The following is a 19,441-nucleotide window of genomic DNA, read 5'->3' as shown; positions in this document are numbered from 1 at the left end:
GAATCCAAAGACCAGCAAAATGCCACCAGATGGTTAAGACATGTTTATACATGTTGCTGAAGAAGTCTTCCCAGCAAACCTTTCTGTCACAGACATGGAGAGAGTTAATCTTGTTCAGGAGCGTGCTATTTCTTCAGTCTTACATTATTACTGAATCTCCAGTGAGTTTCCTTTCAGAAACACACTATGCTAATAATGTTGGTGATGAGAAATTTTTTAGCTATCATTTTAACTTGAGCTTAAGCATGTCTAATTCTGACACCTTTCTCTGTGAATTGTTCCCAGCAATGTAAAGAAAGACCTGCATTTTTTGTCTGCCAGAGTGTACGTGTTCAAGTTTTAATGGCTCCTGTCATGTCATCATGCAAAGTTAAATGAATTAAATATTCACAATGTGCAAGAGCCTGTGCCAGGCTTGTTATAGAGTGAGAGCTAATATATTAATCAAACAGCTTAATATATGTTCCAGTATGAGCAGTATTAGCTGGGACTCTGTTAAATAGCTGACATTCAAAGTCTACTCCCAATTTTGAAAAGCCTGCTTATATCATCACTGCTGTCATCTACTGACATTTGTGCTCTGTTTCCACATGGCTTTCTCACTCGCTGTAATTGGCTGCTAGTGAAAATACAGGTATTATCCATCTATTTTCTAAATTATCATTTTCTTCCCTGGCTGGATGCCACAGCTTCATCAGGATGTCACAGAACTTGCACACAGCTAAAAGCTGAGTAAGTTGCTACAAGTTGGATATTGCTGCCTTAGAAGTAACATAATACAGGAATAATTAGACATATATACCATTACTGAGGCTGAGTTAAAACAACTGTGTCAATGAAATTAAGAATGTCATTGTAGTATTATTGTGGTTGTGAAAATCAGCTGTCAACATTAAGTAAAAATAATTTAAACTATTTCTTGAACTTCACCTACAAAGGTTGGAGATAAGTGAGTTCTTCAGCAAGACAAATTGGGTGCTTGGGGCAAAGTTATCACCGAGTGTGAGGGCTTGATTTAGAACCAGACCCCTCTTATTATTTATTTTTCAGCAGTGACATACAAGCCCCTAGTCATCACTGTAAGACAAAGCCAGACTATCAAAAATACTGAACACAGAAGCAAGAGCAGACCAAAAAATGACTTACATAATCACCTTCATCTACGATTGCTGTACTCGGCATAGTGTTAAAACTGACTAATGAATGAATGATTTGCAGAAAACAAAACAGACAGAGAAAAATCAGTGCTTACAGTGTTAGTTTTGCTCCCCTAAACTAGAAACTCTTCCCAGTTCTTACGGAATTTATTTATGCATTTAAGGTTTGCTTTGCCAACACACTGTTCAGTTTACCTTCTATTTTTAAATTCTGTTTTACTATGTGAAACTGTAACATCTAGCAAAAATGGCCACTGATGACTGTAGTATACTTTCACTGATGTGCAGATCCATTTTTTTCCTAAGCCATGACATGCATGGTATGCAGTAATAGGATGCCAGAAATGCACAAATTTATATCTTTGACTTTTATGTTTCGTGGTTTTTTATGTTTTTATACTTAGTAAAATCCTGTTAGCCTAAAATAATGAACAAATATTGTAGACTATAATCAAAAAGTAAATAGGTAAGAAATCATATTTAAGCATCTATCAGTTACTCTGTTACACAGTTTTAATCCTTGCTGGAGGGTGGAAGAATGACAATTCAGACAAGCACTTTCATAATAAGCTAATTCCACCTGGTATTTAGTCCCATCACAGACACCCATCCCAAACCCCACAATGCTGATTCTACCTAGAAATAGCCAAAACAAAGAATTTAGCTTCCATGGACTACACGTTTTGCTTGTCCTCTCCCTAAATAAAACCAGACAGATGGAGCAATCTTTGGAAATCATGTGAAAACTAATATATCTGCGGTAGGGAATTTGGAACAGAATATGTTGAAAAAATTAATAGATCTACCAAAACCCATGACTGAAAGTAGTATGTGAATAGGCAGCCTCCCAATTTGTGTTTTCTCCCAGTACAGACAGCATATACAGCAGGGTCCAAACTAGGCTCATTCCTGGGGTTTGGCTTTATTCAAAAGAAACCAGTGTTAAGGTAGCAAAGCTTAGCTCAGGTCTCTTCCCCAGACTTGGCTGCCCTTAAACAAGCCTCTTAGGACTCCCAAGTGTTTGCTGCAGGTCTTTGCTCTCTCGCGCATTTTTGCTGTGTCCTAACCAAGTGAAGTCCTCAACAGGCCTCCTCCTGGGTGACCGTCACCCAGTCCTAGTGCGTGTCAGGGAGGACAGTGTCCCACCCATCTGGGATGTGCTGAATACGCAATAGTGGTCCTGTGAAAAGAAATGCAAAAAAGCAGCAGCACCCCTCACTATTGCTCCCATCTATCCCAGGAGGGATAGAGGTTGCCGACCCGGCACACTGTGGTGGTTGTTAAAATTCAGCTAAAGCACATAAACACAACTTTATAGAGGGACTAAAATGGCACAAGTGGTTTTATAAGAAGCCTTTGACCCTCTGCCTACAACTTTTTTAAAACATGCCGTTCCAGTGAAGGTTGGTTTGCGCCTGGCTGAGGAGGATACTGGGAGGAGGAGGACAGAGGGAGGTGACATGAGAAGCAGTGGCAGCATGGTCTTCTGTGGAGGTTAACAGCCAGAGGAAGAGTTGATGGGAAAGGATGAACGTAGTTATGGATCATTTTGCTGCAGTCTTTACTGTAGTGTTTTTATTGTTATTTGGGGTAACGCTAGCGTAAGCATGTTCAGCTGTACTGAAAGCACACCTTCATTTGCCAGTGCAGATGTGCCCTATAAATGTAAAGCCACTCCAAAATCGCTGTTGTTATAATCTTCAGCAGCCTATGGAGGAATATAGTCTGCTTGGTGACTGTTCTAGCACAAATTCTCCGTAGCCCTAGCTATGGAAACCACTGTTTAAAAGACACAAAAAAGCACACATTAAAATCTGCTTCACTCTCTCTCTCTCCTTGAAGTGTTCATTGAGCTCCCCATAAAGGATGTTTACATCACACAATCAGTTAAAAAGAAGCTTTAAAGAAGCTAGCGAGAGTTTCAGCCCATAATTACGTTTTCTGTCTAGCCCTGCTGCAAAGCATGTGGGATTATCCCGGGATGCTGGGGGTGAGGGAGTTAGCTAAGAGACTGGCTGGGTAGAGAAAATGTGCTGTGGACTGGTTGTGAATTTGACAGGAAGGGGAAGTTACCCCACACGTGACTTTGGGTTACAGCACGCATCGAGCAGTACATGGTCCCTGGTGACAGGCGCTTCCTCACGGCGCTGAGGCGACCGCCATCGCGTCGCAGGACTACAGGGGGGATGCGAATTCCTTCCTGTTTGTTTGCCCCAGCACCTGACAGTGAAGAACGGACTATCTCCCAGACGAAACGACCAAGCAAACAAGCACGTTTGGGGGAGATTCGTTCAACTACTGTTAAAGATTACCTTTAGTGTACAGTAATTGTTCACTGAGGAATCTTCTTTCAGGCTGTAAATAACGTGTTGTATCACCACTGCATTATTCACTTCCAGGAAGCATGGGTTTTGCAGTACAAAGGTAGATCCGTATTGGCTAAAATTCATTTGGCATTTCCCCCCCGCCTTTAAAAAGACTTTCAAAAAACAAACCTGAAACATTAAATGATGTTTCTTACACTGTAAATCCTGGCATTTTAAAACATAGGCTGGACAGATTGTTGAGACACTTTTAGTTTGTGGCTGAAAAAGTGCTGAGGATGTCAGCTGAGACTTCTGCAGGCTGCACGGAAAGAGCATTTCAAAGCTCTGTACTTGCCGGAGTTCACTCCTCTGTGCAGTAGGACGTTATTCTGGAAGCAGTGCTCAACTCTTTAATGTTTTCCAGAAAGAAAAGCGCACTAGCTGAGTACCTCTCTTCCATAGTGCTACTGCTAAAATTCAGAATTTTCATAGGAGCAATGCTGAGTGAGGGAACTGGCATGCCTCTACAATATGTCTTTATCTCAGTTGCCAGCATTTAACTGGGATCATAGCACTGAGAACTCCTGTTTGCTTCCCACTCTGTCACAGGGCTCTGAAATCATGGTATCAATTGCGTACCGCTATGGTATGCAAGCTGCTTTACAGTCCTGCACACTGGGCTGCACCCTCTGTTTTGGAGGGGAAACCACTGCTCTCACATTGTCCATGACAGATCCAGAAGCTCCTGCTGGTGTTGCGTCCTGGTGGGACCAGAGCATGGCTTGGGAGTCCACACTGGCCTGGAAAAGCAGCAGCTGCTGCTTCGGATCCTGCTGCCTCTGCCACTGTGCAAGGGATACTAGCACTAACAAAATTAACATCTGGCCTGTAACGTGAGTTATCCTGACTCTTAGCAGCACTAATACCTGAAATTCCTTAGGGGTTGGTCCGGAAAAGAAACAACGTGTAGAATTTACATTCAGGAATTGTCCTGCCAGGAACAGTTCCTTACTTTCCTTCCCAATGCGCCAGCAAGATTAGCACTGAATCCGCACAGAAAAACCCACTGACGACAGTGAGTGTACTATGTAATTGTACCCAGCTGCAGAAATTAAGGACTATATGTATAAGGAAGCTTCTTCACCTTTACTGATAAACCATTTTTATTTGCTCCGTCTCAAAACACTAGATTCTGTTTTGAGATATTGTTGAAATGCTACTCAAAACCTGTTTCATAAACAACAGAATACTTAGGAGATCACTGAAGGGGCAAAAGTGATAAAGTAATTAATAAAGAACTGTAGGATTGGATTTAAAACCGACGAAACGGTACCAAATAAAAGGCGAGAACACTTTGAAGAATAAATGTGAGTGCTGATTCCTCCACTGACAGAATTTACACTGATAATGAGCCGTATCAGAGATAATTTATTAATCAAAAATAATCTTGTATCTTGAGCCTGGTCTTTCTCAAGATTGACTTCAAGGTTTGCCACTGAAATCTGAAGTGCTTGCATGTGCAAGAATATAGTTTGAAACCTAGCAACTCATTGTATAAAGCTACTTGACTCGGGATTGCGGAAGATATCATTTTCTCTGCTCACTGCCACATAATGCACATGTTTCCGAACATCCATCTGCTTTTCTTCTGTTTCTGTGACAGTCACTGTCTTTTAATGTTGTCCTCAGCAAGGGAAGAATCAAGTTTTAGCTACAGACTTCAATGCCGCTTCCACTGATGTTATTATGGCAGTAGCCCCGGTACTATGAGCTTACAGAGCACTGACTGTGGTTTTGAAAATAGATTATCTCTATTCATATATTTTAATAAGACACTAGAAACGTGACTATTTTACTTGAATGCTTCTTTATATCATCCTTTGAATATCTAAGACCTCTCTTTGCTGTTAAAAACAGGCGCTGTTGAATTGCTGATGTATTTCCCCAAAGAAGAGTTCAACTTGCCTAGTTCCTAATCCTGTAATTACTTATGCATGTAGTTAAGAATACCAACACTTCCCTTGTAATCACATGGAGAAGGATATGCTGATTCATGACCTTTTCTATGTAGTCTGTTTCTAGAGGTACTCCCATAAGTTGCTAATAATAATGATCCTTTTTTCTCCTACTTAAACCAACACAGAAGGCTTCGCAGTGCATGTTTCACAGGAAAACATTTTTTTGTTCTGAGTATTATCTGTCTGAAGGTAAAGAAACATTTTAACCACCCGTTCAGTAAATATTGATTTAGCTTTTAGCCAAGCTTTTTGTTCTTCAAGAAAAAGAACCAAGGTATGAAATTCTATTGATTGAACTGCCAGACTTAATGGCAAAATTCTCATTGGTTTCAGCATGGATCAGGATTTCGCGAGGAACATTTATGTATGTAGCGTGGGCTAGTTCTGGTAGTGTGGAGACTTACGGAGCACTCGCAAAATAAAAAACAACATAGAGTCGGCCATGCAGAACTATCAGAAATTGTTTAGACCGCCACACAACATTTTAGCTTTCCAATCACACACACACCTTCTCCAACTGCTCTTCCTGAAATAAATAAACCATAAAGAGAAGCCTAGAAAACACCCAACTAGTACCAATGTAGATTTTGCGAGGCTTGTATATAAAAATAATACAGATAATAAAATCTTTTTTTCCCCTCAGTCCTTACTCAGGCATGATTGAAGCCAGATATAGAGAAGAAACTGCTTAATTATTCTTTACAACCTTGAGAAAAAAAAATTATAAATTTTATATATTCCTGTTAATGCTGTAACACTGAACATTCTGAAACAAATCCAACGTACATTTCTGCTGCTTCTGGTTTCATATGCTGTCTTGCACTTTATAGAGATGGCTTTCATTAAGACTGAAATAAACCCAATGCTGGTTTTACTCAGTAGGCTTTGTTCGCTCTGTTCCCCTCCTCCCCTTTATGTGTCAGCTGGAAATTGCTTGACAAATGCTCTATCTCATGCTTCCCCACTGCTGGCACGCAACATCTTTAAAGATTCAAAAGAGATAGAAAGGCTAAAAAGGCAACAGGTAGGTGATACAGCAGACGGCTCTGTCTTTGGTTAATCTTGCTCAGAGTAACAAGCAGTAAGATCGTATTTTTTCTTCAGGGTGCAGGTGGAGAGGCCATGAATGAAAACAAATTTCTGAACACAGACTCCAGCTCAGGATCAGCAGAAACAACTGTCAAGCCGTTACCATTTAAAGATCCAAACTTCATCGTAAGTATATTATTTTAATAATTTGAAATTCTAAACTCTTCAAATAAAACATGGACTAGGATTCTATTTAACCATATTGCTAATGTAAATATTAAGAAAGTCAGCTTAACAGCCAAATAAAAGGTCGGTGATTTTTAAGAAATTCACCTCAAGTCCATGCCACACTATGGTCCAAAGTGCACACTATATTATAGCATGAAAATGGCATCGGTCCAGAGGCAGAACTATTATATCAAATTCTGGAACAGAGTCAGAAAACCTGCTAGATTAATGTAAGTGCAGAAGTTTTGTGGTGTGGTATCTCACAAACTACCACATCTAGAGAGGAATCATTTATACCACTGTGAATGTAGGAGTCCCATCTCCCAGTTCCTAGCCAAGACAGCAAAACAATTGAACTAGAAATCAGCCAGAGAGTCATTAGCAACTGGCATTTTGCTCCTCTCCCATCCCTGAAACTCTAACAGACTCGTGGTGTCTGTTCTTCCAGTAATTGCTAGATTTAGAAGCAAATGCTCCATGAGGTTTAAATTGAGGGAGAGGGAAGACTACAGCTAGTAATGCTGTCACTGCTGGGTTTGTTTTTAATATCTTTTTATCTTGCTGTGCCAGGGCCAACTCCTTGGCACACTGTACAAATGCTTTCTAGACAAGCAAACTTCTCAGACAGCTGGTCCTAAGCCAGTACTTAGAAAGAAGGATTTTATCCCAGATTTCATTCTGTATAAGATACAATATCCCACAGCATAAAACCTGAGCAATCGGTTATCGCGCAGCTCACAAAGCATAGGTTTGGCAGGGGGTATAGAATTAATCTCTGATTTGCAAGTTGCTCTATGTCTGCTTTGCAGATGACTTCTGTCGCAAGAGGGGCATTCAAATGACCGTAGACTTTTCTCACTCTAACCCTCCAGTGAGCACCAGCATCTTTGAGAAATGGGGCTGACTGGAAAAGCTCCCTTTGCGCCCAGAGGCATTCCATGAAGCTTCCATATAGGATTTAAATAACCATGAGGCCCTGTGCTGATCCTTCAGTTCTTGGAGGGACATCACCATTTCCAAAGAGGCAATACTAATGTCTGCATGCTTGAAATAATAATGAATGTACAGGGCCTTTGGCAACTGCTGCAGAAATAATAGGCGATTATAATAGAAACATGAAATTGTCCTCCCCGAGACAGTAATGAATTTGAGAAGAAATGTATTGAGTTTTGACTAGCTTTTTGTCGGTATGAACTGGTAGCAACAGTTTGGATGACTTTTTGCATCCTTCCAGCCCAATTTACCTTAAAAGGATGAAAATAAATCAATTAATGCCTGTCATAAACATCCTCAGATCTGAACCGTTAGCTCACTGCAGAGGACAGACTTAAAAGCAGAGAAGAAGGAAGAAATTACCTTTTCGAAACTTCCTGAATGGAATTTGCATCCCTTGGCAATGAGGAAGGGGAAGACGACCTTCTGACAACTGTGAGAGCCATGAATAGCTCCACCTGCCCTAGCTCCAGCTTTTCCTGAACTTCATGAGTGCAGAGGCAGCTTGGTTCATTTGTGCTTGGCAGCCATTGCCTTTTGGTTGCAGGGATACGAGCTGATACTCAGCCCCATTCCTAGGAGGCATAAGTTCACATAAACCCAATAGTTGCTTTTGAGAAACCAGATTACTGGAAAAAAAAAATCATTATGCAATGATTTGGGGGAAAATTCATGTAATTAATTTGAATTACTAATGTGGTAGTACATCTATTTTCATCTCATATTCCAGCAATCTCTATTTTACAATGATCTCTAGATTACTAAGGTGTTGCTCTCAGAGCAAACATTTGCATGTACTTTCTATATTGGATATCCATTGCCAAAATGCTATATATCATCAGCACATGAGCATCTTTTCTGAATATATTTTATGTCTACGGAAAAAAGCTTTCTCATTGAATCTTTCTTCCTATCATTCTCAGCAATTTAACAGGCTAATTTATAGACCAATCACAGCAGAAGTGTGTTTGCAGAACTTTGCTGAATTTTTATGAGACTGATTTGGCAGGTAGTAGTTATTAACAGAAGTAACAACAACTCCCCAATTATAAGAACATTTTCTTTTCTGAAGTAAAGCTGCAAATCTGTGTCCTTTGATCATTTAGAAGTAGTACAGTATGGTGTGCAGCTTCTGTCTCTGGAGGGACATAAATAAATTACTCTGTAGCAGTCACATTTGATAACTGAAACTACCATTATAGTACCGGTGGCAAGCCTTCCATTAGTGTACCTTTCAAAATGCAAAATTGCCTTGGCAGCCAACACTCTATTTATTACTCTTTTTCTATTCTTCTGTCTTCTATCTTTGAAAGAGAAATAAAATTTCCAGAAAGTTTCTCATAGCATTCATTACATTTTGCAAGATCAGTTGTGTTTTCTACAGTCAAGGGTAATTTACAGGAGCTAGAGCTGCACCTGTAATACGCCATAAAAAGGAGAGAGAAAATTTAGCTGTGTAATCACAATTTTCGACACAACTTCATAGTAATAAGTTCTAATACGATGGGAAGTACATACAGAATCCTGTAATCTCAGGCTAAACCTAACCACATTGATTTTCTATTTCCATGTAAAAGGCAGATTTTCATTTCCTTCAGTTAATCCTAAACATAGTAGCTTTGACACAGTCCAAAAAGCTTTGTTTTTCTTGCAGCCAAGATTAAAGTGTACAGTATATTAGCCTGCTGATGAAATAAGTGAGGATAACAAATGGTTCATGACAGGATGAGACATATCAGAAAGACTATGAAATAGAAGTGTCATGCTCTGAAATAGTACTCTTTATTTATTTTTTCTCTAAACACCATATCTTTATTTCTAGCACTCCGGCATTGGTGGAGCAGCAGCTGGCAAGAAGAACAGAACTTGGAAGAACCTAAAACAAATTCTTGCTTCTGAAAGGGCATTGCCATGGCAACTAAATGATCCTAGCTGTAAGCTGCTTAGACACTTTGCATGTATTTATATATAATAAAATCCACACAAATACCTTTCTTTAAAACAAACCTAAATTATTTCATCGGTGCACACAGTATCCTGCTCGAACAGGGTCCAGTGGTACATTTAAGACTGGCCCAACCACACTTGCTGGCCCTAAGTGGAAACTAGGGGGAAGCAAATAATTCAGCGTATTGTGAGAAAGTTCAAATACATTTGGGGATAGAGTTTAATAAAGGAAACGTATATATCCGAACTAGGTCAGAAACTCCTTATTCCCATCAGGTTTTCATCACCTCTTCACTGCTGAGGAGCCTCTTCCTCCGCATGCAGCCCAAGTGTCTTCTGACAGGTGGCTGCTACTTGATTAGCTGTATTTGAACTATTTTCAAACAGATTCTGCTAAGCCGTGTACCTGCAGTAGCTTAGACCCCAGCCCAAGCTTCCTATCTGGCTCCTTAGCCTAGAGTCTTGGGAGATTTAAATCCTACATCCCCTATTTAGTTCAGCACAGCTGAAACTACACTATTAGCAGTCCTGATTACATCTAGCTGGTGTTCATCTGCAGGAGCAGAGTTACGGCAGCAGTCTTAATCTAGATATGCTTCAAGTCTACTCGTAAAGTAGGATACTATTGAATGTAGCCAGAGACAGAATGTGATTCTCAGATTTTACTTAAGCAAGTGGAGGCATCTCAGAGTTGAGCATATGCATATACTTTTCGTCAGACTTGATGTTTTACCCAAAAATAGCTTGCCATTTTTTTAAAGTGTTTTAGATGCAACCGTTAGAGAAAAACACAGACTACTGTGTGTTCCTGGCTATTGTAACTGACAATCTGCTGATGTTGCTACTTCTATTACGTTCCATTTGCAACAGTAAATTTACAGGCTTTTTTTAAGAAGGTGGGAAAAGAAATTCAGTTGCATATTTAAAACCAGCTCTCTGTGGCATTAGTGTCTTCTGCATTATGAGATATGACGAGTTAGAAATTTGATATGCATGGAGTATTTGAACTGATCATAGCATCTGAATGAGGTGCGAGGGACATCAGGGAGGAGGAAAGAAATGAGTCAGGTACAAGATATTTTTGTAAACATCCAAAATTGGGGATTTAACTACTTAAACATACCATCTGTATGTTAAAAATGTTTATGAATGAGAGCTGCTATCTAAAGGGCACCAAAGAACAGCAATTTCCATCATTTAATTTAAACATTCATACAATTTTCTAGGTCATTGACTGGGCTTAAAGTGGTACATGCTTAAAGATTTAACTGATTTAAAAGATTACATTGCTTTTTCTGGATTATAGTATTTCAGAGCTGCAATCTTGAGCAATGTTTCGTGGTCTTAACAGACACCATGCATATGATAATGACTATTCTTTGCAAGTAACTGACTGCAAGGGAATTCATTAAGACTTGGAAGAAATCAACCCATTTCAAACAGCCCTCTTGCATTTTTCCTTTTGGGCAGGGCAGTTCTGCTTACTGAACTCTTATTTAGAGAGGTGAGCAAAATCAGGCTGTTGTTTACAGTGCTAACAGGCTAAATGTTTTCAGAGGTAATTCTGCTTCATATTTCTTTGTCTTAGTGCTGCTAGTTAATAGAGACCTCAGAAAACAAAGGCGGCATTTTAAAGAGGTATTGTTACCTATTTACATTTTGGGCTTGCATTTTCAAATATATATAGCACACTGAATTTATCCCCTTGTTTTTCTCTAGATTTTAATATTGATGCTCCTCCTTCCTTTAAGCCTGCCAAGAAATATTCAGACATTTCGGGACTTCCAGTAAGTATTTTATTTTTCTCTTCAAAATTGACATCTAACTTTCCACAGTGAAAGCAACCTGATGTGTGCTTTTGTAAAAGCTGTACTTGCTGAGGTTCCTGTTCAGCCTTGCGCTTAATAGTTGTCCAGTAATTAAGGGCCAAAGCCCGAATACTGTGACTACATCACAAAATCCTCTAGGTTGTTAATAGATGTCTGGACAGATTAAATACCTTGTCCTGCCAGGTGGCTCCTATCACACCACTCTTCCAGCTGTAAAGTCTGCATTGGTCCCCATCATTTCTGATTCTTTTGATTGTTATAGCAAAAGCTCGTGGCCCACGGTCTCTGTGACTCCTAACTTTGCCAAGCTTTAACCGCACAGACTGGAACTTTCCGTGCTGAGTGTTTGCCTGAGGCTGATTTATTTCATTATATCTTTTAGAGAAAGTTTCAAAAAAATGGCTCAGCAATTTCCAAGAATGAGATTAGAAAAAATTATATTGATTGGCCCAGGTTAAAAAAAAAAACAAAACAACTTGTCATCATTACTCTCAAACTTTCCCTCAAACAAATCAGCCTGAGACAGACATTTGGCACGGACTTTTGAGAATTTCAGATACCCCCATGCTTCAGAGCCGGAACTTGGAGTTTGGCAGATGTATAGCCTGTGTGTCACAGATGGGCTCTTTTACATGGTTTTGTTAAAGAAAAAAGAAAAAGAAAAAAAAAACCTAATTTGACATAGATACAGTTTGCACATGCTCCAAAAACTCTCAGTAGTTACATTTTGGCACCTGAATTCCCCAAAGATTCTGTTGGCACAAAACAGGAGTAAAGTCATTGAATTCTGCCCAACAAAAATTTTGTATCTGCTGTTGACACTGCTCCTGTGTGACATGAATAATTTTACTTACAGTGAAACAGGTGTTAGTAACATAGCACATCTTTTGACTTTTTACCTTCAGCCCCCAGTGATTTATTTTGTAGAAGCCTATGCATTTATTAAAATTTAAATGAATGGGAATGTTATATTTTGGACTAGGAAAAGGGTTAAGTAATGGTTACACTAAATAACTACAATAATGAAAACTTTGTAATGTCATATAGCCTTAGACAGAATTTCTGGGTCCCCTCCCCCAGTTTAATCTGTCATCCATAGGGTACTAGCTCACCTCACAGGGTTGGTATCACCTCACAGAGATGCCTGTAAATATACACATTTATTATGTTGATGCAGGTTAACACAGCACCTTGCATTCTGTACACTGAATTAGCTCAAGGTCCCCGTTGGGGAAAAAAAAATGGGTGAGCACTTAATTAAAGATTTGCCTTATAGGGGATACACTGTACAAGGGATCAAAGAATAGCTATAGTGCCAGCTGTAATCCTGCTCATCCTACCAGCTGAGTTCTGGATTTGGCAGTGTATGTTTTCTTTGACTTTTTTATTTTTTAAGTAACACATTTAAGTAAGGCACCTAGGAGGTGGCATGTTTCCAGCCTGTGCCTTTCAGCATGATTTGGAAATGGAGTGGGTTGCTCGGATTGAGGCTGGTAACCCTTGGTGTTCAAGAGGGAACGGGAAAGCAACATCTCCCTTGCAGATCATCTGGCAGACAGCAAATGGAGGAGACCACTCACAAGCCCAGGGAAAATAATTCCCTCCAGCCAGGCAGACTTACAGTCTTGTACTCACAAGAGTTATGTTTTGATCGAACAGCAACTTGTTTTCAGACAAGAAGCAGGGGTCAGTTGAATGAGGAACTTTGCATAAGTTCCCCTACTTTATATAAAGATGCAGTTGATGAAGGAAGGGGGGATACGTGGACATGTGAAATAATAATGAGCAGATTTACCAAAATAACAGAAAATTTATACTGGGTCACTTAATAGTGTTCATCTGTTTCCTATCCTCTCCCCTGAGATTTGCTTTGCAAGTATCAGTAGCATTCACACCAGGTGTTAATAGCATTGCAGCAACATCTCTGACCTATGAGGGGCTTATGGCTTAAGGGCGTAAGTCCCTTTCACTGCCCCATCTCCAGGGAACCAAATAATGCTTTCCGGCACTGGCCTTTGATGCATTTCAAAACAAGTTGCACTTACAGCGAGATGCTGATGCAGGTTATAGATGTGAGTGAAGACCGTGTCCCTACCAGTTAAGGGTCAGTTTAGCCATAGGAAATAAGAGTCTTTCAGTTCCTCAGTTTTTCTGTACCAGCTCCTCCTTTCCATCAGCGATTTATGTACTTAAACTATGCTAGCTCAGTATAAATATTCCCCTTTCTATATGAATCCATTCAGTGCTGCTTTTGTTTCCTTTTTTTTTGTCTTTCCACTTTTTTTTTTCCCCTTAATCTTGCCTCCTCTAATTGCATTGTGAGTCAAGTTTCCTATTTTACCTGGCCTGCAAGGTTTCTCCAGACTATGATAAAAATACCAGGTTTAAAAAAATCCTTTCTATTAAGATAACTGAGAGAGTGTTTCCTTTAAATTGCTAAGCCAGAAATGTTTCATAAGAAGCACTAAATTTATTTTCAAGATCATTTCCTAGTAGGAAGATATGTGGGGTAATAGAATATTTTAGAAATCTAGTATAAGAAAAATCTCCCTGTATTTTCTGTGTAAAATCTGAAAGCATTTGTGCAAGAATATATTTTCTATGGGAATTCCCCATGGATTCCCCATGGAAAAAAAAGCAAAATGAATTCCTTAGCATTACCCATTTAGGGAAGAATTAAATGGTCTAGCAGGTACAAAAAAGAGAAGTATATTAAAACAATCTCATCAGTATACCTGCAGTTATATTAAATGCCACAATTAAATTCTACTGTTCCTCTTCTCTTTCTGTGTGGAACACAAATGGAATTAAATTTACCAATGGTCTAAGCAGAGCAGCCAATTTATATTTGTCAGGCAGCCTAGCTATTATCTACTATATTGACACTGCAAAATAAAACTTTATTTCCAAACTTGCAAGATGAGTGTTTAGATATTTTAACATGCAAAACAAAGTAATTTGTTTAAAAAAAACAAACCAAACCTTCAAATGTTTATATTTCTCTTCCTTTTCTGAAAATGGACCAGCTTTGTTACTATAGAAACAGATTGAGATAACTAATTTATTGCATGTGAAGAGCATGTATGTCTGGCCTTTGACTTATTTTCTAAACATGACAGAGTTTTTTCTTTGCGAAACCACCTTACTTCACTTTTCTAATCTGGTTTAATTATTGCTGAAGCTTGTTTTCAGAAGGAAGTCATGGCATAAATGACTAGTTACCATACATTAGCATGTGTAAACAGTACATCCCCATACGAAGTACAGGAATAATATTTTTAATATTTTTAACCTAGATATTTTTAACCTAGATTGCCTTAATTTAACCTAGATTGCCATAATAACCATATAGCCATAATATTTTTAACCTAGATTGGCGCGCCACACAAATTGCAGGTATTGCTTGGCTAGTCCATTACAGAAGCATGCACATTTGAAAAGCAGTCTACTTGGTTAGCTTTTTCTTAGATACACAAAGCCAGATTTAAAGTGTGAAATAAAAATAAATTTATACCTGCTCTAACTATGAAGGTACCACCAGGGATAATTTACTCCTAATGTCTTAACTTCTTTGCAATTTGTTTGAAAATGAATCGATGGTTTGACTGTTAGCTGGCAGCATTTAGTTAACCGTGTCACATTTCTTTCTAAAGAAACAAGCTACAAATAACACTTAATTTTCTGCTAAGTCTTATCAGGACAGACGATTAACTGGATTGTTACCATGGTCAACAGATCCTTTCCAACACAAAAATGATAGAGGGCTCTGCACTTCAACAGTATGGTTGGGGGGGGAACGCTCCAGCTCTTCCTGGCCTTTTTATTTTTTAGCAGCAGTGTCTTAAGAGATCCTCACCTGCCTGTGCCTTGCAGCCTGCCACCATCTCCTGTTAAAGAAAGGTACAGAAGATGCTTCCCGAGCCTTGACAGGCGCTGGGTAATTCACTGCTGAGCAGGTGGTGACTGTCCTGGCGGCTGAAGGTGGAGAGGGGATACCCTGAATCCTGCCTGCTTCCAGCCCAGCCTCCTGTGCTGCCCCCAAGCTCATCTGAGCTCAAGGTTTCTGTAGCAGCAGGGCAGGGGAGAGGATGGAAGGAGACTGGCACCGCGCCCAGGGTCCAAATATAGCAGAGGATACAAGCATAGCCCAGGGTTAGCTGGCCAGGCTCCTATCCTGAAGGCAGGCGCCTGCAGCAAAGCACCACGCCAAGTTCAAATTTCTTATCGGTTCAGTCACAGAACCATAAGCTGAGACACCCTTGCTTTAACAACCACTTTAAAGTAAATTAAAAGCTAAGTTGTATGCAGGAAGAGAAAATCAGTCCAAAGCTATCAGAGCACCCATAATTCAGCCTCTTTGTGGGTAATTTATTGGCAGCAGCCTGACTCTTTGGAGAGCTGCCTTGTGAGAGACTGCACAAGGCACAGAGTTGCTAGGGTGAGTTCAGAGAGTTGAGGAATTTCTTTTGCACTGTGTTTTGTATGAAACTATTTCAGCCCTCTGTTACGTTTAATGCATTTCTAATGTGATTTTATAGGAGTCTGTTAACTTCTCATAAGTAAGTTCTAACATGAAGAGAAAGAAAACAGTACAAACTTTTGGCCACGTGGTAGAACAGCAATGCTGTTACTGGGAGAAAGAATTCACTATTTTGTGGTATTGTAATTAGACACTTTTTTTAGTATTCTATTTCGAGATGTTCTTTGAATAGCATCTCTGCCATTGTTTCTTTTTCAGGCAAATTACACAGATCCCCAGAGCAAGCTAAGATTTAGTACTATCGAAGAATTTGCCTATATTCGGATGCTCCCTTCAGATGTGGTTACAGGATACCTGGCCCTAAGGAAAGCAACAAGTATTGTTTCCTGAGGAGACCAAATACTGTTGTATATCGCTTGTGAACAGCACTGATTTTGAGAACCATGATGGAAACTGACTGTGGGACTGAGGTTCCTTAAGACTATCTGTGGCTATTTACATCTGGAAGTAGTTGATGATACATGGACTTGAAGGACATATGGATTTAATTTTGATAAATGCTGATATTTGTTAGTTTGCCAATTTGTAAGCAATTTGGTTTGGTGAACTGAATAACTTAGACCTTAAGGATATGTATCTGCACCATAATGTCTGAGTTATATTAATTTCTGTAGAGATGGGATTTCATCTCCACCCTGTATATATTATGCACTGCTCTGGCTCAGAAGAAACAGTCATTTGAATTAAGGAAAAAGGTACCAAGATATCCCAACTTCTAAACCTGCCTTGCCAGATGCACTTGCCACTTGGCTATGAAGAAGTTTGTCCCGTCTGTAAAATGAAGCTAAAACACCTAGCAAGTGCTGCTCTTTTGATGACTGCTTATGGTACTGAGCGCTGTGGAGATGAACAGCTTCAAGCAAATACTTGCATTGAAGAACAGTGAGAATAAATAAAGTTGGACTCAAATTGTTCTTAAAATATTCTAATGAATATGCATAACAGCATCAAATCAAATCACCAGGTAACTCTTAAATAGTGACACTTTGTAGTTTCTGGTGCTTCATTTCACAACCTATTCTTCTACTTTTCCTACTTAGTACAATGTTAGTACCAATTAGTACACAAAAGTACTAATTTCCCAGACTTTTTAAAAAATGATGCTAAAAAAAGCAGGAACTCCACTGTCCGGGGGTGTTCTGACACCCAGATGATCTTCAGCTAGGCAAGACCTCCTATGTCAGGACACTGATCTTTGCACCGTGAGGTACCAGAAGAATAACCTATAGCAACTAGATATTGTCCCCTGTAGAGGAAGGAGACTGAAGGAGAGTTTGAGCTCTTGCTGGGGGAGCACTGACAAGTACGTGCTGACATCAGCAAGACTGTGATTTCCTGAAACTAGATCTAGGGGCAAGGGGGCAGAGGCTTTTCTGCCTATTATTTCTTTTTGTCCTCTTTCTTACGACAAGCTACTGAGTCGTTGTCTTCTCACTTCTGCATCTTTATCCCAGCTTTAGACTCTTGTCAAGTTTTAATCTGGACCCCAAGTTCAGGCTCAGCCATTCCTAGCCTCCAGCCACATGGCCTTCATTCCCATACTCCACCAACTGCCCTGTAGCTGTGGCACTTGCCTCCCTTAGCTCTCTGAGCCAGAGGGTGTTAGCCAGAAAGGCAGCTAAGCGAGTTACCACTTGCTGTGGGAATGCTCTCTTCCCACATGCAGAACTGCCAAGTGGAAGACTTGTCCCATAGCTTGTTAGTCCCGGATTGCCTGGGTCACTAAGGAGGTGAGACACTTATCACAGGACAGCAGTCCTGTCTCACCTGAGCTCTGTCATGGACAGTGGGAGCTTTTGCGAGACACCTCTTCTGAGTGCACAAGCAGCAGGCAGTGGCGACTAGTTAATCTCTAAGCTGCATCTTGAATGCACATTTCTATAGACATGATAATTATTAGAACAGGGTTTGGTTTTTTTTCATTGAAAGAATAGATATGCAGAGCATTACTAATGCTAGTTTAATTTCAGCTGTGAAGCAGGAAAAACAATAATGGGACACGTTGTTTAATGAAAGTCTGTGGGACTCAGTCCTCAGTTTTTGTGATCTAATATTTACAAAACTAAAGTAATTTAAAAAGTCTTTGACGTGCTTACAATAGATCCTTCAAAGCCCTGGATACCAGATAATGCTACAACTGTATCACAGAACAAAAAAGAATAAGACAGGATATCTCTCTTCATGCCAGTAAGCATCCAAGCCACATTCTCTTCGCATCCGAGTTTTAGAATGGATGTTTTTAACTTACTTTACGTACTAAAGATGTGTTTATAAGATAAGCTTAACATTGATATGAAAAGAAAACACATAGAAATGCTGTACGATCATTTATGCTTCAAATAAGCAGACAGCAACTCAGAAAATGGTATTTCACTAGCTTTTTTTCTCCTACAAATATTTTTAACGTTCTTTGGGAATGACTGTTTAGGAACCCAGGCTCCCTCACCATCAGAAGTGCTCCACGCACCCCTGCACTGTATATTAAGACGTTGCTTCTCAGCTAATTTCTACCACACAGTGTTGATGCATTCCGTTTTCAAAACCTAAGCGCCCTACTGCATCAATTGGCATTAGAAAAGTAAATAGAGCTTAGATTTGGCAAAAACATTAGCAACTCTTCTCTCAATGTTTTCTGCCCATATGATGGCTGCTAGATTGCCTTTTCTATCCTTGTTTCTCCCTTTGTTTGCTACTGGCCCTTTTTTCTTAGTCGGTAGTACCTCGCTTTTACTCATTAGGCTGTGCAGTAGTCAAGCCAAGAGTGATGAGTCAGCCACCGGCACCATTCAGCCTTGCGTTGATCAACAACAGTCTACTGTGTGGAACAATCAAATCAAATTTGTTTTGGCAGGAAGCTGAGGACAGAAAAGATCTAGCAGCCAACATGTACAACATTGTTCAGTCCGACTAGGTTCTTTTTGGGAACAGCGTGGGGACCTGCTGCTCTCATCAGTGCCTTCTGTGAGAGAACTGAGCAATACTTACCTTGCTGCGTAGAAGAGAAAATATGGATAAGTGAAGAGCTAGTCTGTGCCATGGAGTAGTTTTAAAGTATATTTTATTGCCAGCTGTAGAAGAAGTGAAAATTGAGGAGTACATTTATATTTAAAGGTATTTACGGGGTGTTATCTAGATAAACATAAATAACTTGAATTTAAACTGTGAAGAGCACAAAAGAAAGGCATTTGAAAAGAGAAGCAGCTACACAAACCATTTCAGACTTGGGGAGAATGTATTTTGACTAATAGTACTGCCACATCTGTAAAGCAGAAAGCCAGCAGTCAGGGTTAAGGACTAATTTCTTCAAGTAGAACCATTACTGTCTGTGAAGTATCACCTGAATGCATTAGTTACTTAATGACCACAGATGGCTTCAGCCTCACATGCACTTTGC

The 19,441-nt window shown here is 39.7% G+C and overlaps 1 protein-coding gene across 1 annotated transcript in view; it reads left to right on the top strand.

Moving 5' to 3' along the window:
* INO80C (INO80 complex subunit C) overlaps positions 1-18,797 on the top strand; it is a 28,906-nt gene extending 10,109 nt beyond the window's left edge. Inside the window, exons 2-5 of the mRNA XM_035895478.1 lie at positions 6,586-6,696; positions 9,554-9,665; positions 11,398-11,465; positions 16,246-18,797. Of these exons, the coding sequence (XP_035751371.1) occupies positions 6,586-6,696; positions 9,554-9,665; positions 11,398-11,465; positions 16,246-16,377 (423 nt within the window). The 3' untranslated portion in view covers positions 16,378-18,797. The remainder of the gene's footprint in view (positions 1-6,585; positions 6,697-9,553; positions 9,666-11,397; positions 11,466-16,245) is intronic.
* The last annotated feature ends 644 nt before the right edge of the window (positions 18,798-19,441 follow it).

The sequence above is a fragment of the Egretta garzetta genome, unplaced genomic scaffold (genome assembly GCF_000687185.1).
Source record: "Egretta garzetta isolate BGI_Z169 unplaced genomic scaffold, ASM68718v1 scaffold405, whole genome shotgun sequence".
Taxonomy (NCBI): domain Eukaryota; kingdom Metazoa; phylum Chordata; class Aves; order Pelecaniformes; family Ardeidae; genus Egretta; species Egretta garzetta.
The sequence above is the reverse complement of the archived record's forward strand: the minus strand, read 5'-3'. Positions and strand labels throughout refer to the sequence as shown.